This window comes from Penicillium canescens, assembly GCF_028828765.1.
Source record: "Penicillium canescens strain IBT 15451 chromosome Unknown utg000006l_segment0_segment0, whole genome shotgun sequence".
Taxonomy (NCBI): domain Eukaryota; kingdom Fungi; phylum Ascomycota; class Eurotiomycetes; order Eurotiales; family Aspergillaceae; genus Penicillium; species Penicillium canescens.
In genome coordinates, this window is record NW_026703968.1 from 2,277,228 (window position 1) to 2,296,204 (window position 18,977).

Consider the following 18,977-nt stretch of genomic DNA (forward strand, 5'->3'; position numbering starts at 1 on the left):
CGTTAAAAAGTTCCGTTAAGGACTCTCGTTAAGGAAAATTAGGATATTGAGAGAATTGGAAAACGGGCTAGTCAAAGCAAGCAGGGGGCTTCATGCTAAGAACAAACAGCTGAAATGCGCCAAGACTAGATCGCCATTGGTCTTATTAGCTATAGCTAGAAATACAAAAGCTCGCTAAAATCAAATCCCGGACACCCTACGCCTCGCGCTCATGAAGTATAGCATTATTTTGAGCCACGCAAACGTCGCGTCCGACGGTTATTCTGTTGAGAAGCAGCTGGAGCGCCGTTGGTATTGGCAGTACCCCCGAGCTCTTCATCATCCACCAAGTCCTTCAATCCTTCAAGTTCGTCCTCGTCCAATTCACTGAGCTCCTCGCTCATACCACGCATAACATCCCGTCCTGTCCATCGTTCCTCGTGAACGGTGGTGCCAACAGGATCGAATGGCTGCATGTACCATTGGATGCCACCTTGAGCCAGGGGCAGCTGTTGGTCCTGCTCGGTCAAGATAGGCGTTGGGTGTCGATGATATGCATAGACATCGTTCACGGGGTCTTCTGCGGGTGCCCCTTCTGCACCAGAATCTTCGGGGGCTGTTGGTCTGGAGCGGGTTGAGCCTCGGATGGAGCCTCCGTAGTTTCCTCGACACCTTCCATGGCATCAGGGTGGGCAGACAGCTCAGTGTCACCCTCTGGCTCGGGAGAATCACCACCGCGAGACATAACACTGTGGTCAAGAATCACGTCCAGCTCTTTCAATTCTTTCTCAAATGGTTTGCGGTTCAACTCGCTCTCTTTCTTGATTGCATCCTCCAGGGAAGGCTGAATGACCTTGATGATGCGCTTGGCCAGTTTTCGCTTCTCGCGTTGCTCCAAGCTAAGCTCTGGGGCACGGCCGCTGATCTGTGCTTGTAGTTCAGCGGTGTCGCCAGCAGGCTCCACTCCGATTTCTGACGTGAACAGGCTAGCCAGGTCGGCAGAGAAGGTAGCAACAGATGGATAGAAACGCTCATTCAATCTCTGTCGTATTGACATCAAGCCAGGAGCAAAAACACCCTTTCCGTCAAGCCTGGTTTAGAGTCAGTAAAAGGTATGCCAAAATTTCAAGAGTCTCTTACAGTTGAGCTTTCTCAAGGATCGGCCAGAGTAGTGGGAACGTAGGGAAATAGACAAGATCCACAATGTTCCGTAGCATCTCGGCATCCTTCAACTTCTCCTTCTCTCGTTTCTTCACTTCATCACATAGCATCCGTAATCGATCGAGATCCTTGTAAAGTCGTTCGCCAAATTCGATGCGACGTTCCAGGCGTTTGTACCCGGGAACACCCATAGCTACGTAGTCTCTTCGTGTCATCTCCATGGAGGAGAATGTTTCGAGCTGCAACTGAAGTCTCTTGAGCAATGCGGCTCCACGTCTCGCTTCACGCTTCAGCGTCCAATACTTGGATGCATCCTCAGCATATTGCTTTCTTTGACGGACCGTGAATCGCTGAAGGGAGGCAACCACTGAGTTCAAAACAACCTGAGGAATCACTGGAGCACCCGAGGGTAGTTTCCATATCATTCGAGGTACGCGCTTGCGCTTATTACCGCCGATAGTCAAGGTAATGCGAGGAGCTGAAGCGAGGTCATCTTCACCACCCTCAATGACGGGATGTGACGGACCAGTTGAAAGTGCCACAGCTTGACTGTCCCCCCACCGTCGACCGCTCATGGTATTGCGGTAGTATTCCATGGCATCAGCAGTTGCAATATCAGTCCCGTGCTCCAGTCGCCAATCATGCGGAACGTGCTTGTCACAGAAAGCTTTGAGAAGGTGAGAGTCCATGAGGCTATGCCCAATCTTCATCTTGAGATACAGCTGAGCTCTGCGTGCACATGAGACGTGGAAGGCCACGAAGCAGTTTTTGTTACTGCACTGGATGGAGGCACCCATCCGCTGCTTGCAGATGTAGCAATTCAGCTTCCAGCGACTGCGAGGGACTTTTTCAACATCGGTAACTGGCTCCATAAGAGATGGGTTGCCAATAGAGACTTCTGGAATCCAGAAAGAGCAAAGCAGATGGGCCCATTTGGACGAGGTAGTTTGCTTGAATGCACCTTCAGTGTTTGGGCAGAAGATACAATTCGTGGCACCTCTCCCTAGTAGCTGGCACTTGCGGCAAAGCCACTGGCCTTCTGGGATGAAAGGCACACCATAACACTCTTGATGTACCGCAAGGTCGCAACCATCACAGAAAACAATGGCGTTTGCGTTTTCACAGTCGCCATCATCGCAGATAGCACACTTGCTGTCCTGCTCTTCGCCTGGTCCAGCAGTTTCGCCATTGACAGCAGCAGCTGAACTGGAGCGAGGCCGCCCGGTCTGTGGTGGTTTGGGGTTTGGCTTCGGGATGCGCTTCTCAAGGGCGTGCCATTCCCTCTCAATCTTGGTCATGGTAATTTCAAACACAGCCGGTTTGATGGGCTCAAGCTGATCTTCGCGACGTTTGGCATTATATTCTTCCAACCATTTCTCATCTTGCTCATCCATATCATATTCCACGCGTCCAGTCGTTGTGTTAACGTCATCGGTCATAGCAGGCTGAATGACATCCAAGTCATCTTCTTGTGTGCCTTCGGTCATTCGAATAAAACGCCGGTCATGACGGAGAAACAGATCGCTCTCTTGGTAACCAACAGCTGCCATAGTACGATCGACATAATTTTGGTGGCCCACACCTTTTTTCTCGTAGAATGTGAAGGGGTCACGCATCCTGAACGACGGCTTTGGCAGCGTCAACTTCTCCCGAGGATTAGGACCAGGCGGTGGAATGACCTTCTGTCCTTGATGAGAGAACATGGCGTTCAAGATAGCTTCAGGGCGACGCGGTGGACGACCAGGCCTACGTTTCATCGGGAATGGAGACGAGGCGTCAGCTGAATAAGAGGCTGGCGTTCCTGGACTATCCAGCCCGTTCGCCCCACCCAATGATCCCAAGCTCGAGGATTCTGCTGTAGCATCTGGAGCATCGACTTCATGGGAGCTGAAGACTGCAAGCTTGCCATCGATATCCAAGTCGGGGTGGAACTCCTCCCATCCGCGTTCTTCGCGTGGCTTATAGCCATCACCTTGTTGAAGAGCAAGTGCAGCAGCCGTGGAGGAGGTAAAGCGACCCCGATTTTGGGTCTTATCGCGCCTCGGACGCGTCATTGAGGGTGGTGTTGTTGGTACAAGGGGAGGTGGCGGTGGAGGGGCTTGCATTGGTTGTTCGATCTCACGCGGAGCTGGGCGACTCCGAGCACTTGCAGAGTGGCGGCGGGGAGCACTGGATGTCTTCGGTGTTTGTGATTCTTCTTCGGCGACAATAGTGCCGTCGGCGTCGATAAACCTTCCTCCGCCTCCAGGACCGCCGGGAATGTACCTTCGCTTCTTCATAGGAGGGCCCTCAGGCGAATCGAGGAGCCCGTTGTTTGATGATTTCAAAGAGGATCTGGGTCGACTACGTGATGGGCGACCGGAAATCGAGTGTCTAATAGACGGCGCCATAACACCACGAGCGTGAGGGACTGGGTGTGGATCGTCGGGGGTAATTGTCAATCGGACGGATCCAAGTTGCGTTGAGCGACCAACTCAAGCTGGGCGGCGAAATATAAATCGCAAGCTTCACATGCGACAACTTAAGAACAGCAAGTCGCAAATGACGCCAGGCCTGTCAAAGCTGAGAAGCGCGATGAGGAGGAGTGTTTGGTTATCTGGCCAAGGCGGAGACACCCGAGCTGTCATTTTGTGGCCTCAGGTGTCAACGGAACTCTTAAGCAACCTCCGCGTCAACTTAACATATCTAGCTCCCCAAGCTATTTGCGATCTTTTGATTCTGTTCCCACTCGTCGTTTCCACACATACACTATGAGCTCTCCCGGCGAAAACAGGTACGCATTTGCCACCGAAGACATTCCGCGTCCTCCAGCTTCACTAACTGCTTGTATCATCCTACTGTAGATGGCGGGGTGGACCTAGTCGCCAGTCCTCGCAGCGCAGCGGCGGAAATCGCGACAAGACAGGAGGACAGGGCGGCGCACGCGATGGCAATGCTGCCTGGGGCGCATCGAACGCACCGCAAGAGCAACATGTCCCTGTACGGGGATTCAATGCCGCAGAGGCCAAGAACATTTTGAAGAGAGGTATAGTTGTCCATATCTGACCTTGCTCAAGGATTTACAAAGCTAACGGGATTTTCTCATGTCTCAGGACCCCGGGGTATGTTATTATCTGCCTACACACTTGCACAAGCCTAACTCGTTGCCCTTCCTACAGAATCGAAGCCAAACATCTACAAGCCTACCGCCAAAGACGCGCCCAACCGAGCTAGCGGAGCCTGGGGCTCCAAGCGTACGTCTCCCGGTTGCATCATTTGATTGAATGGAGAATAACCTTATTACAGCGCACCTGATGGCAAACGGGAAGGACTTCTTCGTCGAGCTTCGAAAACAGATTACATCGCTACAGCGCGGGCCCCCTATCGGCGGTTGAACATAACGAGACAGTTGCCACTTCTTTTTCTCGCAATTTTTGTGTCGCACAGTCGGCCGGTTCGCGAGCTTGGTTCATTTTTATAGGTTACAACGGCGCATCATCGATACCCTACTGTGGAGGAGGATTCATGGGTGATGAGATGGAGGTTACATGGCATTGGCGTCTCTGAAATTCCGGGTCTTACATGTCGATAAAGCACAATCGCTCCTGCAGAAAATTATATTCAGTTACAGTCCAGGAACTCGAAGGGTAGGTATAGACATGGAGATGGTATTGGGCTTGCCTTATCTTACATAACGCAACGCTATTATAACGTTACAATGAGGTTCACGGGTATCACTAATATACACAGACATCCTACAACAACAATCACACCCGGTACCAACCAGCAGGACCGAGAATCCCTCCATCCTCAGCTTGCGGATCAAGAGACCACTTTCGCACAGGACGACCGCTCAAATCAGAGCGCCACCCAGCCTCGAACATCTCAATCCCAGCCCACCCAATCATAGCCGCATTATCAGTACACAATTTAACAGGCGGCGCGACAACCTTGATATCCTGGAACCCGCGCACATCCAAAAAGGATCGAAGAACCCCCATGAGGAACCGATTCGCCGCAACGCCACCACTGACGACGAGCGTCTTGACTTGATCCCTGTCAGCGGTACCACGCGGCCGAAGCATCTCAAGAGCCATAACAGTCCGCGAAGCAAGATGCTCAAAAGACACGCGCATGGCTTCCCGGCCAAGATCAATTCGTTCTTCGGTGGACATCTCGCCATCTTTCTTCTGAATGATCTTCCCAACCATGCTTGACACCGAAGAAAAGCTGAACTGTAGCGTTCGCGTATTCGCAAATGGCGTGGTGATATACCACCCCCATTTGTTTTGGCGAGTAGTCAATTCCTGGCCGCGGGTTTCCGGGGCTCTGTAATCGCTGAAATCGGCTTTCCCTCCGGGGAAAACAAATTGCTCTAGCGTCTTGCCGTACATGGTGCTTTTTGCTTCTTGTAATAGCTCCGTGGGCAGGATGTCTCGTGCTGATTTGTCCAGCGCCTCTCCTATGGCTATATCCTCGCTTATTGCTATGATCTTATGCTCCGTGAGGCCGGTGGAGTGGACCAAGATCGTATGGCCTCCAGACACGAGGATGGATAGAAAAGGAAATTCGGGCGAAATGGTTGGTGTTGGTAGTTGTGTTTCGGCGCTGGTCTCATTCTCATTCTCCATGCATGAAACAAGTCGGGGCGTTAATAAATGTGCCTGCATATGGTGCACCCCGACCATGGGGATCTGCCATGCGGCAGACAATGCCTTCCCAGTATCAAGACCGACGGATAGATTAGACCGCATACCGGGGCCTCTTGTAGCCGATATAAAGTCAGGTATGCGGCGACGCGACCCATCCGCTAGCTTAAGTCCATCACCAATCTTCGACTCCGGTAGATATTTGAGCGCTTTCTGGACGAGGTTTGCGAGATGTTCCTGATGCGATTCGAGGGCAATGATAGGATGGATGCCTCGATGCGCGCGGGTGTCAGCAGTGATATTTTCCAGGAAATGAATCTTGGCCGCGTCTCCTGCCGCTTTCTTTGTTTTCTCAACGATGGCTACCGACGTGTCATCACTGTTGTTGGCGCGCAGTTAGCTTCATGTCTTTTCCTTTTGGGTTGGGCGATCGCCTCAACTTACCATGATGTTTCGATCGCCAACGTGAGCAAGCCACGGCGGCAGGTCTGACATCTCCTTGAGATGCTTAGTGCTGATCTGCGTAGGGCTGCGACGGGAGTCGCTGGGAATAGCATTGCTGGGGTGCTTGACTGGATGAGCGGCGCCAGGGGCGAAAAAGATCGGACCCGCACGGACCGGAGAAGCCCTCGAATGAAGCCCTAAGGTGATTACCAATGTGGTATTTTATTGATCGACGGATTACTGTTGATCAAGATCTTTTTGGCAAACTTATACGCTTATCCTCAATCGGTCAGTATAGAGGTGTCCGACGGACACCGATATATTCATTGTAACGAATGACTAAGTTAAAAAACAGCAATACTCATGTCAAAATCTTCGATCCAGTTCCCATCATAACGTCATAAAACATAATCCTCTCAAAACACTGATACATTAGTCTCCCCTCAGCGACAGGATGTGCAGCAATGGTGCATCCAAGTAGTCGGAGCTGTCCCAAAGAGTATTGAGAAGACTCTGGGCGAGCGAGACGCGCGAAAGACACCGTTGCCTACCGGGAGAACCGTCTCTCAAATCCCAGGCCAGATGTACATCTTGATACAGGAATCTCTGTGCATAGACCATCATTGTTGCACTTCAGGAAATTGTCAAGCATGCGAGGGGTTTTGATCAACCAGAGACCCAGAGCGCCGAAGCGCAGCGCCATTGCAGCAACAGACAGCGCCCAGATCATCCATAGCTATCCAGCTGATCACCATCAATCCAGTCATAGGCGGTCATGAGTGATACAAAAGCTACACGCTCATTTCACTGTCGGACCGTCCACCGTCGTTCTTCACGAGTCATCTTCGTGTGTTTGCCGTAGTACTCATCCGGATTCTCAATAGGTGTTACGCAGTGGACTGTTGGTGTGACTTTGAATTGGATGCGCTTGTCAACAGCTCCTGAGCGAGAGTCGCACTGCTTCTTGAGAATGCTCTTTGAGGAGCAAGAATTTGTGTATGAATAGCTTGGCACTTGTAGAGTTGAGAACCTCCTGGCGGTCGGGCTCGCCGCGGAGACAGGCGAGGCAGGTGTGCGAGGAAGAGCACTTGGTGACTTGAGTGACAGTGTTGGCCGTGTAGTATTCTGGGCAGCAGAGATACTCAAGGAAAGCTTTGGCTTCATGGAGCGGGCACTGGTGGCAAGCATTATGATGGTATAGAGTCCACAAAGGTTGAAGCTGAAGACAAAGTTGAAGAAGAATATAGTATTTCAAGGAATATAAAGACCGATGACGTTATGTTTTCTTGTGTTCACAGGGAGACTTTGATCAACAAAGATGTCCCAGGTAGGAATGCAAGGAGAGGAAACAGATTATTGACGTGCAAGGAGCAGTGTAGATGAAGAAACTCGCTTGGGCCAGCCAAGTCGAAGCGCGAGACGAAAATAGAAGAAGCGAAAATAGCAAAAATCTCAAACATGCAAATTGGATGCCCCTGGGGAGGATGCGGCGCCTATATACTCGAGAGGGGAACATAGGGGCCATAAGCGCCCACTCCATGCACGACGCATGAATCACCACCTCATCACACTTTGGTTTCTATACTTGGAAAGCTTCCTTCTATCGGCCAATAATATTGTGCACGGGATGTATCGGGGTCTAGTGCACTGTGATGGGCGTTCGGGACTGTGTGACAGGCCAATGTGCTTGATGTGCCCTGCAACCAACTGCACTAGGACCACACCCTGTTCCTCTACTGACTCTAATCGGGACGATCGAATGAAGATTTTGAGTGAAATTGCAGAAGTACCAGGTGATGCCCCGGCAGCGTGACATTCCCGCATCGTCACAGTGACTAGCATCGCTAATCATTGGACCAGTGGCAAAGGTTTCTTGACATATTGCGAAAGACAAGGCTATTTTGAATTTATGCCAAGCTGTGATCCATGCCGCTGAGTCATTGCTTTGCGGGGGTCTTCACCTGCACACACCTCAGCTCGAGTATTGCGTCTGATAACCATGCCGTTGCGGCGCTCGCATGCGAAATCCCATCACGGCTGCACCCAGTGCAAGAAGCGCCGGATCAAATGCGATGAGACCCGCCCCTGTTGTGGTCCTTGCCAGAAAAAATACCTCTCGTGCACATTCAACAGTTCTCATCCTGAGCATCTTCCCCTTTGGGGCTCCGCGACAGCCCCGCAGGGTAATGGGAGCGCAGCCATCCTGCCCCTGGGCGAACTCAAACTTTTGCATCATTGGCATACGGCGATAGCTCTATCGCTGGCACAGAACGAAGACCTGATTGAAGTTTTCCAGACACATGTTCCTCACAAGGGACTGGCCTACCCGTTTGTCATGCACAGTATACTTGCTATATCGGCATTACATCTATCTCGGGAATCTCCTGATTCTCGCCAAAGATATACTGAAGTCGCAATACAACATCACAGCCTCGCATTGTCTCTCTGTGCGCCGCTTCTAAGTCACATGACATCGACGAACTGTCACGCCCTCTTCGCCTGCTCCCTTCTTATCAGCAGTTTTTCCTTTGCTTACCACGGTCTGAATTTAGTATTCGGATCCACAAATGTGAACGAAGTGATTGAGGTCTTCAAGTTAGTCCGTGGGGCTGCATCAATTGTAGAAAATGCTCGGCCGTGGATCGAGCAGGGTGATCTGAGGCTCTTGTTGAAGTTGACACGGTGTGCACAACAGCGCCAAAGATCAAAGCAAGTCCGTGAGGTTCATGCTCAATTAAAAGCATTGTTTGAACAACAGGCAGAGGACGGCCAGTCTCAATGTCAGGATGGTGTACGGACGATCGTACTAAGATCTATCAAGCATCTCCTTCATGTTTTTGACGCCTGCGTCGCTAGCGAGAACCAGAGCCCAATTCTAGCGTGGCCTGCTATAATAGATTCCGAATACCTGGATCTAGTGCTGATAAAAGAACCGAGATCTTTAGTGACGCTCGCTCACTACGGGGCACTTCTACATGTCATGGATAAGGCTTGGTGGATGGAAGGCTGGGGAAAGATCTTGGTCAATCTTGCCGCAGAGTATTTGGACAAGTCTGTGCAGTCTGAAATTGCCTGGCCTCTAGCTGTTATCGATAATGGAGGGTTTGGAGAGTAGCAAGCTTCGCGTTTCTTACTTTTCTAGTATCACTTCCCAAATCTCTGCTAGCATTACATGGTCTCTATTCTTTAACCTTTATTTCTACGGATACCGAAACGTTCGGGAGAATGGATTGCGAAGGCAGCCATATAGCAGAATACTGTTAGTCGGAAATGTGGTCCTCACAACCGCACATCCGTTCTCGTATAGAGTTGTGACGGAAATATCTCGTGAATTAGCAATAGAATTCATTTAAATCTACAATGGAACTCTAGCTCTAGGACAAGATACTGAAAAGTAAAGCGGTTGAATAAAGTAAAATAAAAATAGACTACTATCACACCTCTGTGCTCATGATTTTGGAGGTAAAGGATTGAGAGGCCACTCGTAGTCTCGTACAAAGATTGTCTCAAATGTCCACTCTCCAGAGCCAACAGTCTTCTGCAGCTCTCCCGAGCCCTTTGGCAGAATAATCTCACAGGCCATGCCGTATGGGACAGTGACTTTCAACTCTAGGCTGCTTTGCTTCTCAGACAAATTCGATGTCTTCCACGAACAGGAAACAAGGCCCATGGGAGTCTCATGGGAAGCCGAGGCCCCCGAGAGTTCAGCGCCTATGCACGGCGCGATGCGGCACTTCTTCCAGCCAGGTCCGGTCCTCTGTAAACCCGCGACTCTATCAAACAAAAACTTGGCGATCGAGCCAAACGCATAATGATTGAAGGAAGTCATTTTTCCAGGGTTGACTCTCCCGTCTGGAAGCATGCTATCCCACCGTTCCCACATAGTAGTAGCTCCCATGGTCACTGGGTACAACCAGGAAGGACAAGTCTTTTCAAGAAGCATTGCATAAGCGACTTGAATATGCCCTGTCAAGACAAGGGCTTCGCACAGGAATGGTGTTCCGGCAAACCCTGTGCCGATTCGAAAGTTGTTCTTCTTCACAAGATAGACCAGGCGACTCCCAGCTCGCTCTTGTTGTGCGGGCGTCAAGAGACCGAAACAGATCGCGATGGAGTAGGCTGCTTGGCTGTCGGATACAAGGCGGCCGTTAGTGGTCACATATTCCTCTTGGAATTCTTTCTTGGCCGCTCGGGACTCTTTTTCATAACTCAGCCTGTCTTCATCTTTGTGGAGAAGGTCAGCGATTTGGGCCATAAGCTCTAAGCTGTGAATTAAAAATGCATTTGCCACAAGTTGTGCGTCAGTCTTGCCCTTCCAGGGTGCGTCAGCTGGAGCATCCGGATCTAACCAGTCCTAGAGTATCGTGTTAGCAACTGAGATAAATGAGAGTCATGGGTGCCTAGGTATCTTACCCCCAGCTGGAAGATACTAGTATCCCATAGATGAGTGCAACCTTCCCTGTTTCTGGGTAGTATCTTCATCCAAGTTGTCATGCTCTCGTACTGTTTTTCAAGAATCTCGACACTGCCCGTCTCTTCGTAAAGGGCCCACGGTGCCAGAATTGTAACATCATGCCATATGGCACAAGGCTTTCGGCGACACCAAACTGGATCTGGGAGTGTAGCATTGGGGGTAACCATGGCGGGAACACCGTCCAGAACCTGTTGGTCATGCCAAACATCGATAAGCCAATTCCTGAGAAAGTCGAAACAGTGGAACAACAAAACTGCTGTAGGAGCGAAGAGAGCGAGGTCCCCAGACCAGCCCAATCGCTCGTCTCGCTGAGGACAGTCGGTTGGCACAGCGAGGAAGTTCCCCTTCATTCCCCAACGGATATTTTGGTATAGCTGATTGAGCAACTCGTCGGAACATGAGAACGAGCCGGCTTCTTTCATATCTGTATGACATACAACCGCCTCGACTGAGTCCATCAAGCTGAAGTCGCCTCCCCACCCGTCGATCTGGGCATATCGAAATCCGTGGAATGTGAATCGTGGCTCATAGCTCTCGCCGTTCTCGTCACCTCTCAGAATATATTCGTCCACAGAATCACATTCACGAAGTGGCCTGGTGCATAGCTCTTGATCTTCCAAAACTTCAGCGTGAGATAAGGTGATCTTATGGCCGCGACGACCTTTGATGTTTCTCAGTCTGATGTATCCAACCAGGTTCTGACCAAAGTCGATGATTGATTTTCCAGACGGCGACCGGATATATTGAAGTGGCATAATAGTTTCAGTTCGCCTGACTGGCTCTCCAATTCCAGTCACGACCTCGATTTGCGCCGGCAAAGGAGGCATGCAAAGAACGGGCACCCAATCATGAGCACTATTGGTAGCCCCCTCAGGCGCAAATGTCGACCAGTACGGGACCTCGTGAGTCGCGTCGTATTTTTCTCCGTTATATATCTCTGCCCGCCGGATAGGACCTTTTGTCACCAACCAAGTACTGTCTGTAGGTATGGTTTCAACAATGGCATTGGGATAGTAGATTTCGAGCTGGCCCATCAAGGCTGGATGAGGTCCCCAGATGTTCCGGTGGCCACCTTCAAAGCCAATACGTCCACAAAACCAGCCTTCAGCAACACGAACTCCAATACAATTCCTCCCTGCGGACAGCAGTGATGTGACATCGTATGTCTGGTATTGTAGTCTGCCATCATAAGCTGTCCATCCCGGGGCCATGAAGTGGTCTCCAACACGGTGGCCATTGATCTCTGCCTCATAGACTCCCTGGGCAGTGATTGAAAGTTTGGCCTGCGCGCAAGGTTGTACTTCAAATTCTTTGCGAAACAGCCATTCTGCATCCGGTCCAGACGTAGTAGGGCCCCAGGGAGCGGCGATTCGATCACAGCGCCATTGCGTTTCTTCCCCGCTATGGCCTGTGGGCTTGACAGCCACCGAGTTAACCTGTTGCAACTGTAGGGAACCCTTCATTCTGAAAGTGCTGGTCGGATGGTCTTGCTTTAGCACGATGCGACTGGTAGTGGCACTGCGGTGGCTTGAAGGGAATGATGAGGGAGATCTGCCTAAATCTAAACAGGACTATGCAATGGCTTCCTCGGTGTGATAATGTACCGAGTCGGTGCGATGAAAAGGCGAAGACCTGCCATGGGGGACATGAATTACGCCGAGGTCAGCAGGAGGGTACACTTCAGATGCCGCGCTCAAAGGCCGACTGCTGTTCCATCAAGATATCGTCTTTTTAACCGACATGTTCCCGGATCAATGCACATTTCTAAGGACGTCACATCTTCTCGGATTACCTGCTCAAGTATTTCCAATCTCAAAATGAATGTGAACATGTTCCAGGCGAAGGACACTGTCCTCCAAGCCGACAACGAAGAATGGGTTAGCGAGCCTCGCGAGGTGGAAGAGCTACCTCTGCCTCCTGATTTCTTCTGGGGCACGGCCACTGCTGCATACCAGATCGAGGGCGGTGCCTCCCAGGACGGCAAAGGCAAATCTATCTGGGACACGTTCAGTCACCTCGAACCGTCACGTACCAATGGAGAAAATGGCGATGTGGCCTGTGATCACTACAATCGCATGTCCGAAGACGTTGACTTGATGGCCTCCTATGGGGTGGACGTGTATCGACTCTCCATTGCTTGGTCTCGTGTGATTCCCTCGGGTGGACGTAATGACCCGGTTAACGAAGATGGGATCTCATTCTACAACAGGCTCATTGATTGCCTGTTGGCCCGGAATATTGAGCCAATTGTCACTCTATACCACTGGGATGTTCCGCAGGAGCTCTATAATCGATATGGCGCTTTCTTGAACACAGCTGAGTTCAAGGCTGATTTCGAGCAATTTGCCCGGCTGTGCTTCTCTCGCTTTGGCGATCGTGTCAAGAAGTGGGTTACCTACAACGAGCCGTACATTATCTCAATCTTTGGTCACCACAGCGGTGTGCTTGCTCCTGGCCATAGTGCTGCTGCTGGTCATGACACACGGACAGAGCCATGGCGGGTTGGCCATACTATTATTATTTCCCATGCAGCTGTCGTGAAGATCTATGCGACAGAGTTCCAACCTGCTCAGAATGGGTCTATAACAATTGTGCTGAATGGCCACTTCTACGAGCCATGGGACGCAAATAGCGAGGAGCATAAAGCTGCTGCCCAACGCAGACTGGAATTCTACATCGGCTGGTTCGCAGACCCCATTTTCCTGGGCAAGGACTACCCTTCCCAAATGCGTGCCCGACTTGGCCCTCGGCTACCAGAGTTCTCCGCTGAGGAGATGAGACTTCTCCGAGAGACAGCGCCAATTAATGCCTACTATGGGATGAATCACTACTCAACTAAGTTTGCCCGTGCTCTTCCGGATCCACCTGCCGAGGATGACTGCACGGGGAATGTGGAGGAAGTCGCCACAAATAACGAAGGAAAGATGCTTGGACCCGTTTCTGGCATGTCGTGGCTTCGCGTTACCCCAGATGGGTTTCGAAAGCTTCTGAACTGGGTCTGGGATCGTTACCACCTTCCAATCGTCATTACAGAAAATGGCTGTCCTTGTCCAGGCGAAAGCCAGATGGCCCTCGAGGAAGCTGTAAATGACACTTTTCGGATACGGTATTTTGGTCTTTACCTGGATGCTATCTCGCGGGCCATTTATGAGGATGGTATCATAGTACAAGGCTACTGCGCATGGAGTCTCATGGATAACTTTGGTATGTTCAATTCTCCCGCCACTTTTGTTTTATGACTGATATCCCCAGAATGGTCCGCTGGGTATGGCGCGCGCTATGGTATCACACATGTCGAGTACGATACACTTGTCAGGACTCCTAAGAAGTCTGCTTATTACCTAAAGCAGTCATTCAATGAGCGACGCAAAAAGCGTATTTAGTACGCACTGGATTAATATCTCAAATATCATATCTCAAAGCATCATCTATAGTTATCATTCATCTCGAAAGTCAGTAACTAAGGAGCAAGGGTAAGACTGATGGGTACCTTGCCGTAATACAAATTTACCAGCAAACTTCATTTGCCTGCCTCGCAAAATTCAGGGGATGGGTAAACTGCTTGTTGGCACCTCCAACATTCCGTTCGACGGCATTATTTATCCCGATATGCACCATCTACCCACCCATTGGGGCTAGACCTTGTGGCGCTAGACCTTGTGGCGCCACAAACCTCCAGGAACGCTAAGGGTCGTGAATTATCCCTTAAGAGGTATAGTTTACTGATGCCCTTGTCCCTACAGTTAGACCCTTTCACTCGATTTTTAGGGGGCAAAAAAGCCAATCCCCACAAACCGAGTTCCTTTTGGCTTAGTAGTGCCGCCGGCTATTGAGTCGACTACGACGCCAGTAGCAAAGGCAAAAGTGATCTGGAACCCGCCTCTTACTGGTTCATCGGCTATCTAGGAAAGCTATGCTAGTCTAGAGATTTATTATTGGGTATTATCTTACTTTGCTAAGGGTCCAAGCCACTGGGGAAGTTGCGGGGATTGGAGTTTGACAGGATCCACAAAGTTTTGATACTCCGGGGTACTCCGCAAAGTCTTTGAGGAACTTAATGTATATCAGTTGAGTGAAAATATAACAATTTAGTTCGGGATAATGGAAACCGAGATTGAAGCCAGTGCTGGGATTCATTGTATAGATCATGTGGTGACTGGACTTGTCAAACACTAGCCTAGCCAAAGCCCTAGGTTTAAAACCCCTAGACACCCACGTACTTCTTCTACTTGTCTGGGATTATAGTATCTCGCAGGTTCGCGGCAATCATCATTCAACATGGGACCACAGAAGGGTTCTACCGAAATGACGGCTTCGGCGCAACATGACGAGATCGTCGCAGATGAGGGATTCAAGAAGTCTGACCCAACTTTTGATGCCGCGACCAAGGGTCAAGGAGTCACTGGGTACGAAGAATTGGGCATTTTGGAGACAATCAAAACGTTCAAGATCTGCACAATCGTGTGTTTTGCAATGGCCTTCAGTGCGGCAACCGATGGGTACCAGATTGGGTGAGTCAGGGTTCGTGAGGTTGACTTTGATATTGTTATGTCTGACATGATATTTCTTCTAGAATCAATGCCAGCATCATTGCCAACGCCGGATTTGTCGCCCGCTTTGCCACCACCATCGGTAAAACGGGAAAGCCTATCCTCGCATCGCCTATACTAAGTGGCTGGAGCTCGATCATGTCCTGCGGCCAGATCATTGGTATGACAACACTGCCATTTCTCTCCAGTAGATATGGTAGAAAGGCTGCAATGTACACATACTGGGTAATTCTAGTGGGAAGTGTGCTTGCCGAGAGTCTTGCTAGGTCATGGCAAGTCTGGCTGGTAGGGAAGCTCCTGGCTGGGATTGGAGTGGGATGTCTACAATCGACTATACCAACATATATCTCAGAAGTTGCACCTGTTCGTATTCGTGGAGGCTTGTTGATGTGCTACAGTTTCTGGTGGTCCTTGGGTTCGTTCTTTGCCCAAATCGCTCTCCAACATCTATCGAGATCTGACCCAACCGACTACCTGACACCGATCTATACCCAGTGGGCTCAGATTGGGCTCATGATTTTGATTTATATCTTTGTCCCAGAATCTCCTGCTTGGTGCGTGAATGCTGGTAAGGTCGACCAGGCCAAGAAGGAACTCCTCAAGCTCAATCGTGGAGTACCCAATTATGACTTGGAGCGGCAGTATCAAGTGTTGGCTATGGCCATCGAGCATGAGCACGCAGTTGCTGCCGAGCAGCGCCGAGAGAAATGGTACGGGATTTTCCAGGGCACAAATGGCCTTCGCACTGTGATTTCCTGCTGGACCAACCTCACCCAGCAGTTGATCGGACTTAGTCTCTTCGGGACATTTGGTACCTATTTCTTCCAACAGGCTGGACTAGCCGACCCTTTCAAGATCAAGGTTATTACAACCTCGATCCAAATTGCAACGGTGATCGTCATAATCACGGTTGCCGACCGCTTGGGAAGGAGATTACTCGCCTGCTCGGGGACTACACTCTGCTGGGTGTCATGTGTGGGCATTGGTATCATTGGGGTTTGTCCTCAGGTGAAGGCATCGACATACATCTTCATAATGTTTGCCTGCTTATGGAGTAAGTACACCCTATTGATTTGGAAGAGCTGCTAGTAACATGATATGCCCAGACTGCGGATTGGCTACCAATGGTGCGACTGGCTGGGGATATATCGGAGAAATATCATCCCAGCGCCTCAGGCCTTATACTGCCGGATTTGGAGCGGCAGTAACTTGTGTTGCTGGTGTTGTGATGAACGTTCTTGTTCCATACATGACAAATGCCAGCAAATGGAACTGGAGCTTGAAGACAGGGTGGTTTTATGCAGGCGTTGGCCTTCCGTTCGTTGTTGGCATGTGGTTGCTAATTCCTGAGACTGCTGGGTAAGGGCTTGAACATGACATCGATGAAGTATTCTTGCTTTGCTAACACTTTTTTAAATCTAGGCGATCCGCTGCTGAGTTAGATGAACTGTTTGAGCGGAAAATCAAGCCCTGGCGATTCCACAAGACTGAGACAGCCACCCAGCGGCTTGTGCAAGTCAACAAATTTGAAAAAGAACAAAGCCAGACGTATTAAATGTTGATGGTCGGTGACGTAAATGGGTTTCTTATTGACGGAGAATAGTATCATTTGTTTCTGCATCACGGATAATAAGAAGAAGTAGTAAAGGCTAGGCTCCAATGTCTATACTCTTCAGTGCTTTCGTTCCCAAGTAATAATCAGATCTGCTTCAATTTACTGTCTCATCTTTATATCTAGTGTAAGGGCGTCATTAAGGGTTGAATTATGAACAATTTACAAAGAGTCCGAAGCCAAAGGCCACTGAAACAGATAGTACAACTGAAACTCCCAGAATGACTTCTGCAACAAAGTAGTCTTCTGCAAGAGATTCGTGGCTGTTTCTGGACCACATATTGAGTGGCGATATTTATTGAACCTGCAATAGTCTGCTTAAAATGGCTACCCCCAACCCCCATGCTTAGCATGGGAGCTAAAAGGTACATGATTTCACACTAGGTCTTGGGGTGGGATTTGAAGGTTTGCTGTGATGATCTTTAATCTATACTACTTATGTACCCAGTCCGGCAACTGATCAAGTGCATGATCATAGGCATGGTTAAATTTCAAGCTAGGAGCTAAGAAAGCAAACGGCTGCAGCCATATCCGAAGATGTCTTGTTAGTTGCTCATTGGTCAAGATACAGATTTGTGGGTAGAAAGATATCAATGGCAGTCTGGTATACCAGGTGCTGCTCATGGCGTGGTTGTTCATAACAAGAATGGGTAAGAATACCTAAACCGTGCAGCGGAAGTACCGTCCTGCGAGTTTTGCATTCCCAATAAACATCATCATCTGGCCACAATTCCTGTCTGGACATCTCGACTCTTCACGTCGATCAACCTGGGTTTGAAGTCGTGGATTACTCGCTGTCGTCATTGCTCATCAATGTTTGCACAATCGCCCGACCTTTTCGTGGTCTCCGTCCTTGTGCTCAATCCGTAGGTTTGGAGAAATCTGAATTCGTTTCCGAAGTGCTTCTTGACCCAGGCCTTCTCAGCTGGTGTGGTAGATACGGTGCTTTCAAATCTTTGCCGCTCCTCCGCGGGCCAGAAGGTGTGAATCATATACGAAACACCTAGTTCAAACGCCAAATTTCGAACAGAGGGACCCACTGGGGGGTCGCTCAGCTGGACGTCCATGAGGCGGCGGCCTTCGTTGAGAGGCTTGAAATATGTTAGGGTTGACCAGAATGGAGGTCGACAATGGCACCAGGGCCATCTGAAGACCGAAAATCGGTTGCAACGTTAAAGCTTTCCAGAATAGGGGCCCCTATGGTGCTGCATAACGCTTTTAGGGTGTGCAGTACGTTCTCTAAGCGGATAATGCCGTTTGAACTAGGTCTTTGTGGGGAGCTCGACAGTTCCGACCCAATGGCTTCGATCCCCACGCTGGTCATAGCCGCGGTGAAGGGTTTGAAGAGTGTATAATCATCACCGAACCAATCGCGATCTTTGGCGATGCTACCTCAGTAGAATTGAGTTAGTCCAATAAACAGAAAGTGGGATGGACCACGGCCTTATGGAGGGATGAGCACTCACTGAACGTCAGAATTGTTCGAGAAATCCAGCTCGGACAGAGCAGATGGCCGCCGTTGTTTGCCATGGCGCTGATATGTGGTCTTCAGAAGCTGACGGTGATGTAGGAAATCAGCTGTGTAGCTGGAGAGGTGAAGAGAAGGAAAATGAGACGCAGCAGGAAATACTGTAAATTTATACCGAGGTCAAGGCAAACTGACGTTCCGCAGGTGGATCTATGTCTCTCGTCTCAAAATCACTTCACCGCATCAAACGGAGCATTTTGGAGGCCTGCAAAACAGGTAGCGTGCAGAGAAAGTCTAGCTGCCCATAATCAAAATATGCGCTTATGATAGCAAATCGCATGCCATACAGTATGCCAATTCGACTACAGCAAAATGTAGAAAAATTGATTAATCAAACATGATCCTCATATAGACATACCACCCTCTAAGCAAACGACCAACCCCCAGTCCTATCAGCAAAGAAATTATCCGGATCATACCTCTTCTTGATCTCCTGCAACTTGGCATAAGTCGAAAAAGTCGAAAGCGGATTCTGGTCATGGCTGGCATCATTAATAAACAACGGCAGACCCTCAGCATTAGTAGTCGAAGCAACCATATCCCGGAAGCTAGACTGAACAGCATCATAATCAGGCCCACTCATCAACGGCGGTGTGGTAAT

The 18,977-nt window shown here is 49.9% G+C and overlaps 9 protein-coding genes across 9 annotated transcripts; 4 read left to right on the top strand and 5 right to left on the bottom strand.

Moving 5' to 3' along the window:
- Positions 1 to 224: 224 nt before the first annotated feature.
- N7446_009833 (putative PHD finger domain protein) lies at positions 225 to 3,530 on the bottom strand (the record flags this gene model as incomplete). The annotated part of the gene is made up of 3 exons (XM_058518578.1): positions 225 to 497; positions 581 to 1,070; positions 1,120 to 3,530. 3 exons carry the CDS (start codon positions 3,528 to 3,530, stop codon positions 225 to 227), a joined length of 3,174 nt encoding a protein of 1,057 aa, XP_058369366.1.
- Positions 3,531 to 3,890: 360 nt separating this feature from the next.
- Positions 3,891 to 4,514, top strand: N7446_009834 (uncharacterized protein; the record flags this gene model as incomplete). The annotated part of the gene is made up of 5 exons (XM_058518579.1): positions 3,891 to 3,913; positions 3,984 to 4,165; positions 4,233 to 4,241; positions 4,299 to 4,373; positions 4,426 to 4,514. 5 exons carry the CDS (start codon positions 3,891 to 3,893, stop codon positions 4,512 to 4,514), a joined length of 378 nt encoding a protein of 125 aa, XP_058369367.1.
- A 372-nt stretch (positions 4,515 to 4,886) lies between these two features.
- N7446_009835 (N(6)-L-threonylcarbamoyladenine synthase family protein) lies at positions 4,887 to 6,325 on the bottom strand (the record flags this gene model as incomplete). The annotated part of the gene is made up of 2 exons (XM_058518580.1): positions 4,887 to 6,147; positions 6,213 to 6,325. The coding sequence occupies 2 exons, from the start codon at positions 6,323 to 6,325 to the stop codon at positions 4,887 to 4,889; spliced, it is 1,374 nt and encodes a 457-aa protein (XP_058369368.1).
- A 691-nt stretch (positions 6,326 to 7,016) lies between these two features.
- N7446_009836 (uncharacterized protein) lies at positions 7,017 to 7,400 on the bottom strand (the record flags this gene model as incomplete). The annotated part of the gene is made up of 1 exon (XM_058518581.1): positions 7,017 to 7,400. One exon carries the CDS (start codon positions 7,398 to 7,400, stop codon positions 7,017 to 7,019), a length of 384 nt encoding a protein of 127 aa, XP_058369369.1.
- Positions 7,401 to 8,211: 811 nt separating this feature from the next.
- Positions 8,212 to 9,327, top strand: N7446_009837 (Zn(II)2Cys6 transcription factor domain-containing protein; the record flags this gene model as incomplete). Its single annotated transcript, XM_058518582.1, has 1 exon — positions 8,212 to 9,327. One exon carries the CDS (start codon positions 8,212 to 8,214, stop codon positions 9,325 to 9,327), a length of 1,116 nt encoding a protein of 371 aa, XP_058369370.1.
- Positions 9,328 to 9,660: 333 nt separating this feature from the next.
- On the bottom strand, positions 9,661 to 12,149 carry N7446_009838 (alpha-L-rhamnosidase; the record flags this gene model as incomplete). The annotated part of the gene is made up of 2 exons (XM_058518583.1): positions 9,661 to 10,566; positions 10,626 to 12,149. The coding sequence occupies 2 exons, from the start codon at positions 12,147 to 12,149 to the stop codon at positions 9,661 to 9,663; spliced, it is 2,430 nt and encodes an 809-aa protein (XP_058369371.1).
- A 354-nt stretch (positions 12,150 to 12,503) lies between these two features.
- Positions 12,504 to 14,069, top strand: N7446_009839 (glycoside hydrolase family 1 protein; the record flags this gene model as incomplete). The annotated part of the gene is made up of 2 exons (XM_058518584.1): positions 12,504 to 13,890; positions 13,939 to 14,069. 2 exons carry the CDS (start codon positions 12,504 to 12,506, stop codon positions 14,067 to 14,069), a joined length of 1,518 nt encoding a protein of 505 aa, XP_058369372.1.
- An 895-nt stretch (positions 14,070 to 14,964) lies between these two features.
- On the top strand, positions 14,965 to 16,791 carry N7446_009840 (putative MFS alpha-glucoside transporter; the record flags this gene model as incomplete). Its single annotated transcript, XM_058518585.1, has 5 exons — positions 14,965 to 15,197; positions 15,260 to 15,396; positions 15,472 to 16,290; positions 16,343 to 16,595; positions 16,659 to 16,791. The coding sequence occupies 5 exons, from the start codon at positions 14,965 to 14,967 to the stop codon at positions 16,789 to 16,791; spliced, it is 1,575 nt and encodes a 524-aa protein (XP_058369373.1).
- An 857-nt stretch (positions 16,792 to 17,648) lies between these two features.
- N7446_009841 (uncharacterized protein) lies at positions 17,649 to 18,959 on the bottom strand (the record flags this gene model as incomplete). Its single annotated transcript, XM_058518586.1, has 4 exons — positions 17,649 to 17,939; positions 18,083 to 18,236; positions 18,315 to 18,434; positions 18,796 to 18,959. 4 exons carry the CDS (start codon positions 18,957 to 18,959, stop codon positions 17,649 to 17,651), a joined length of 729 nt encoding a protein of 242 aa, XP_058369374.1.
- Between the last annotated feature and the right edge of the window lie 18 nt (positions 18,960 to 18,977).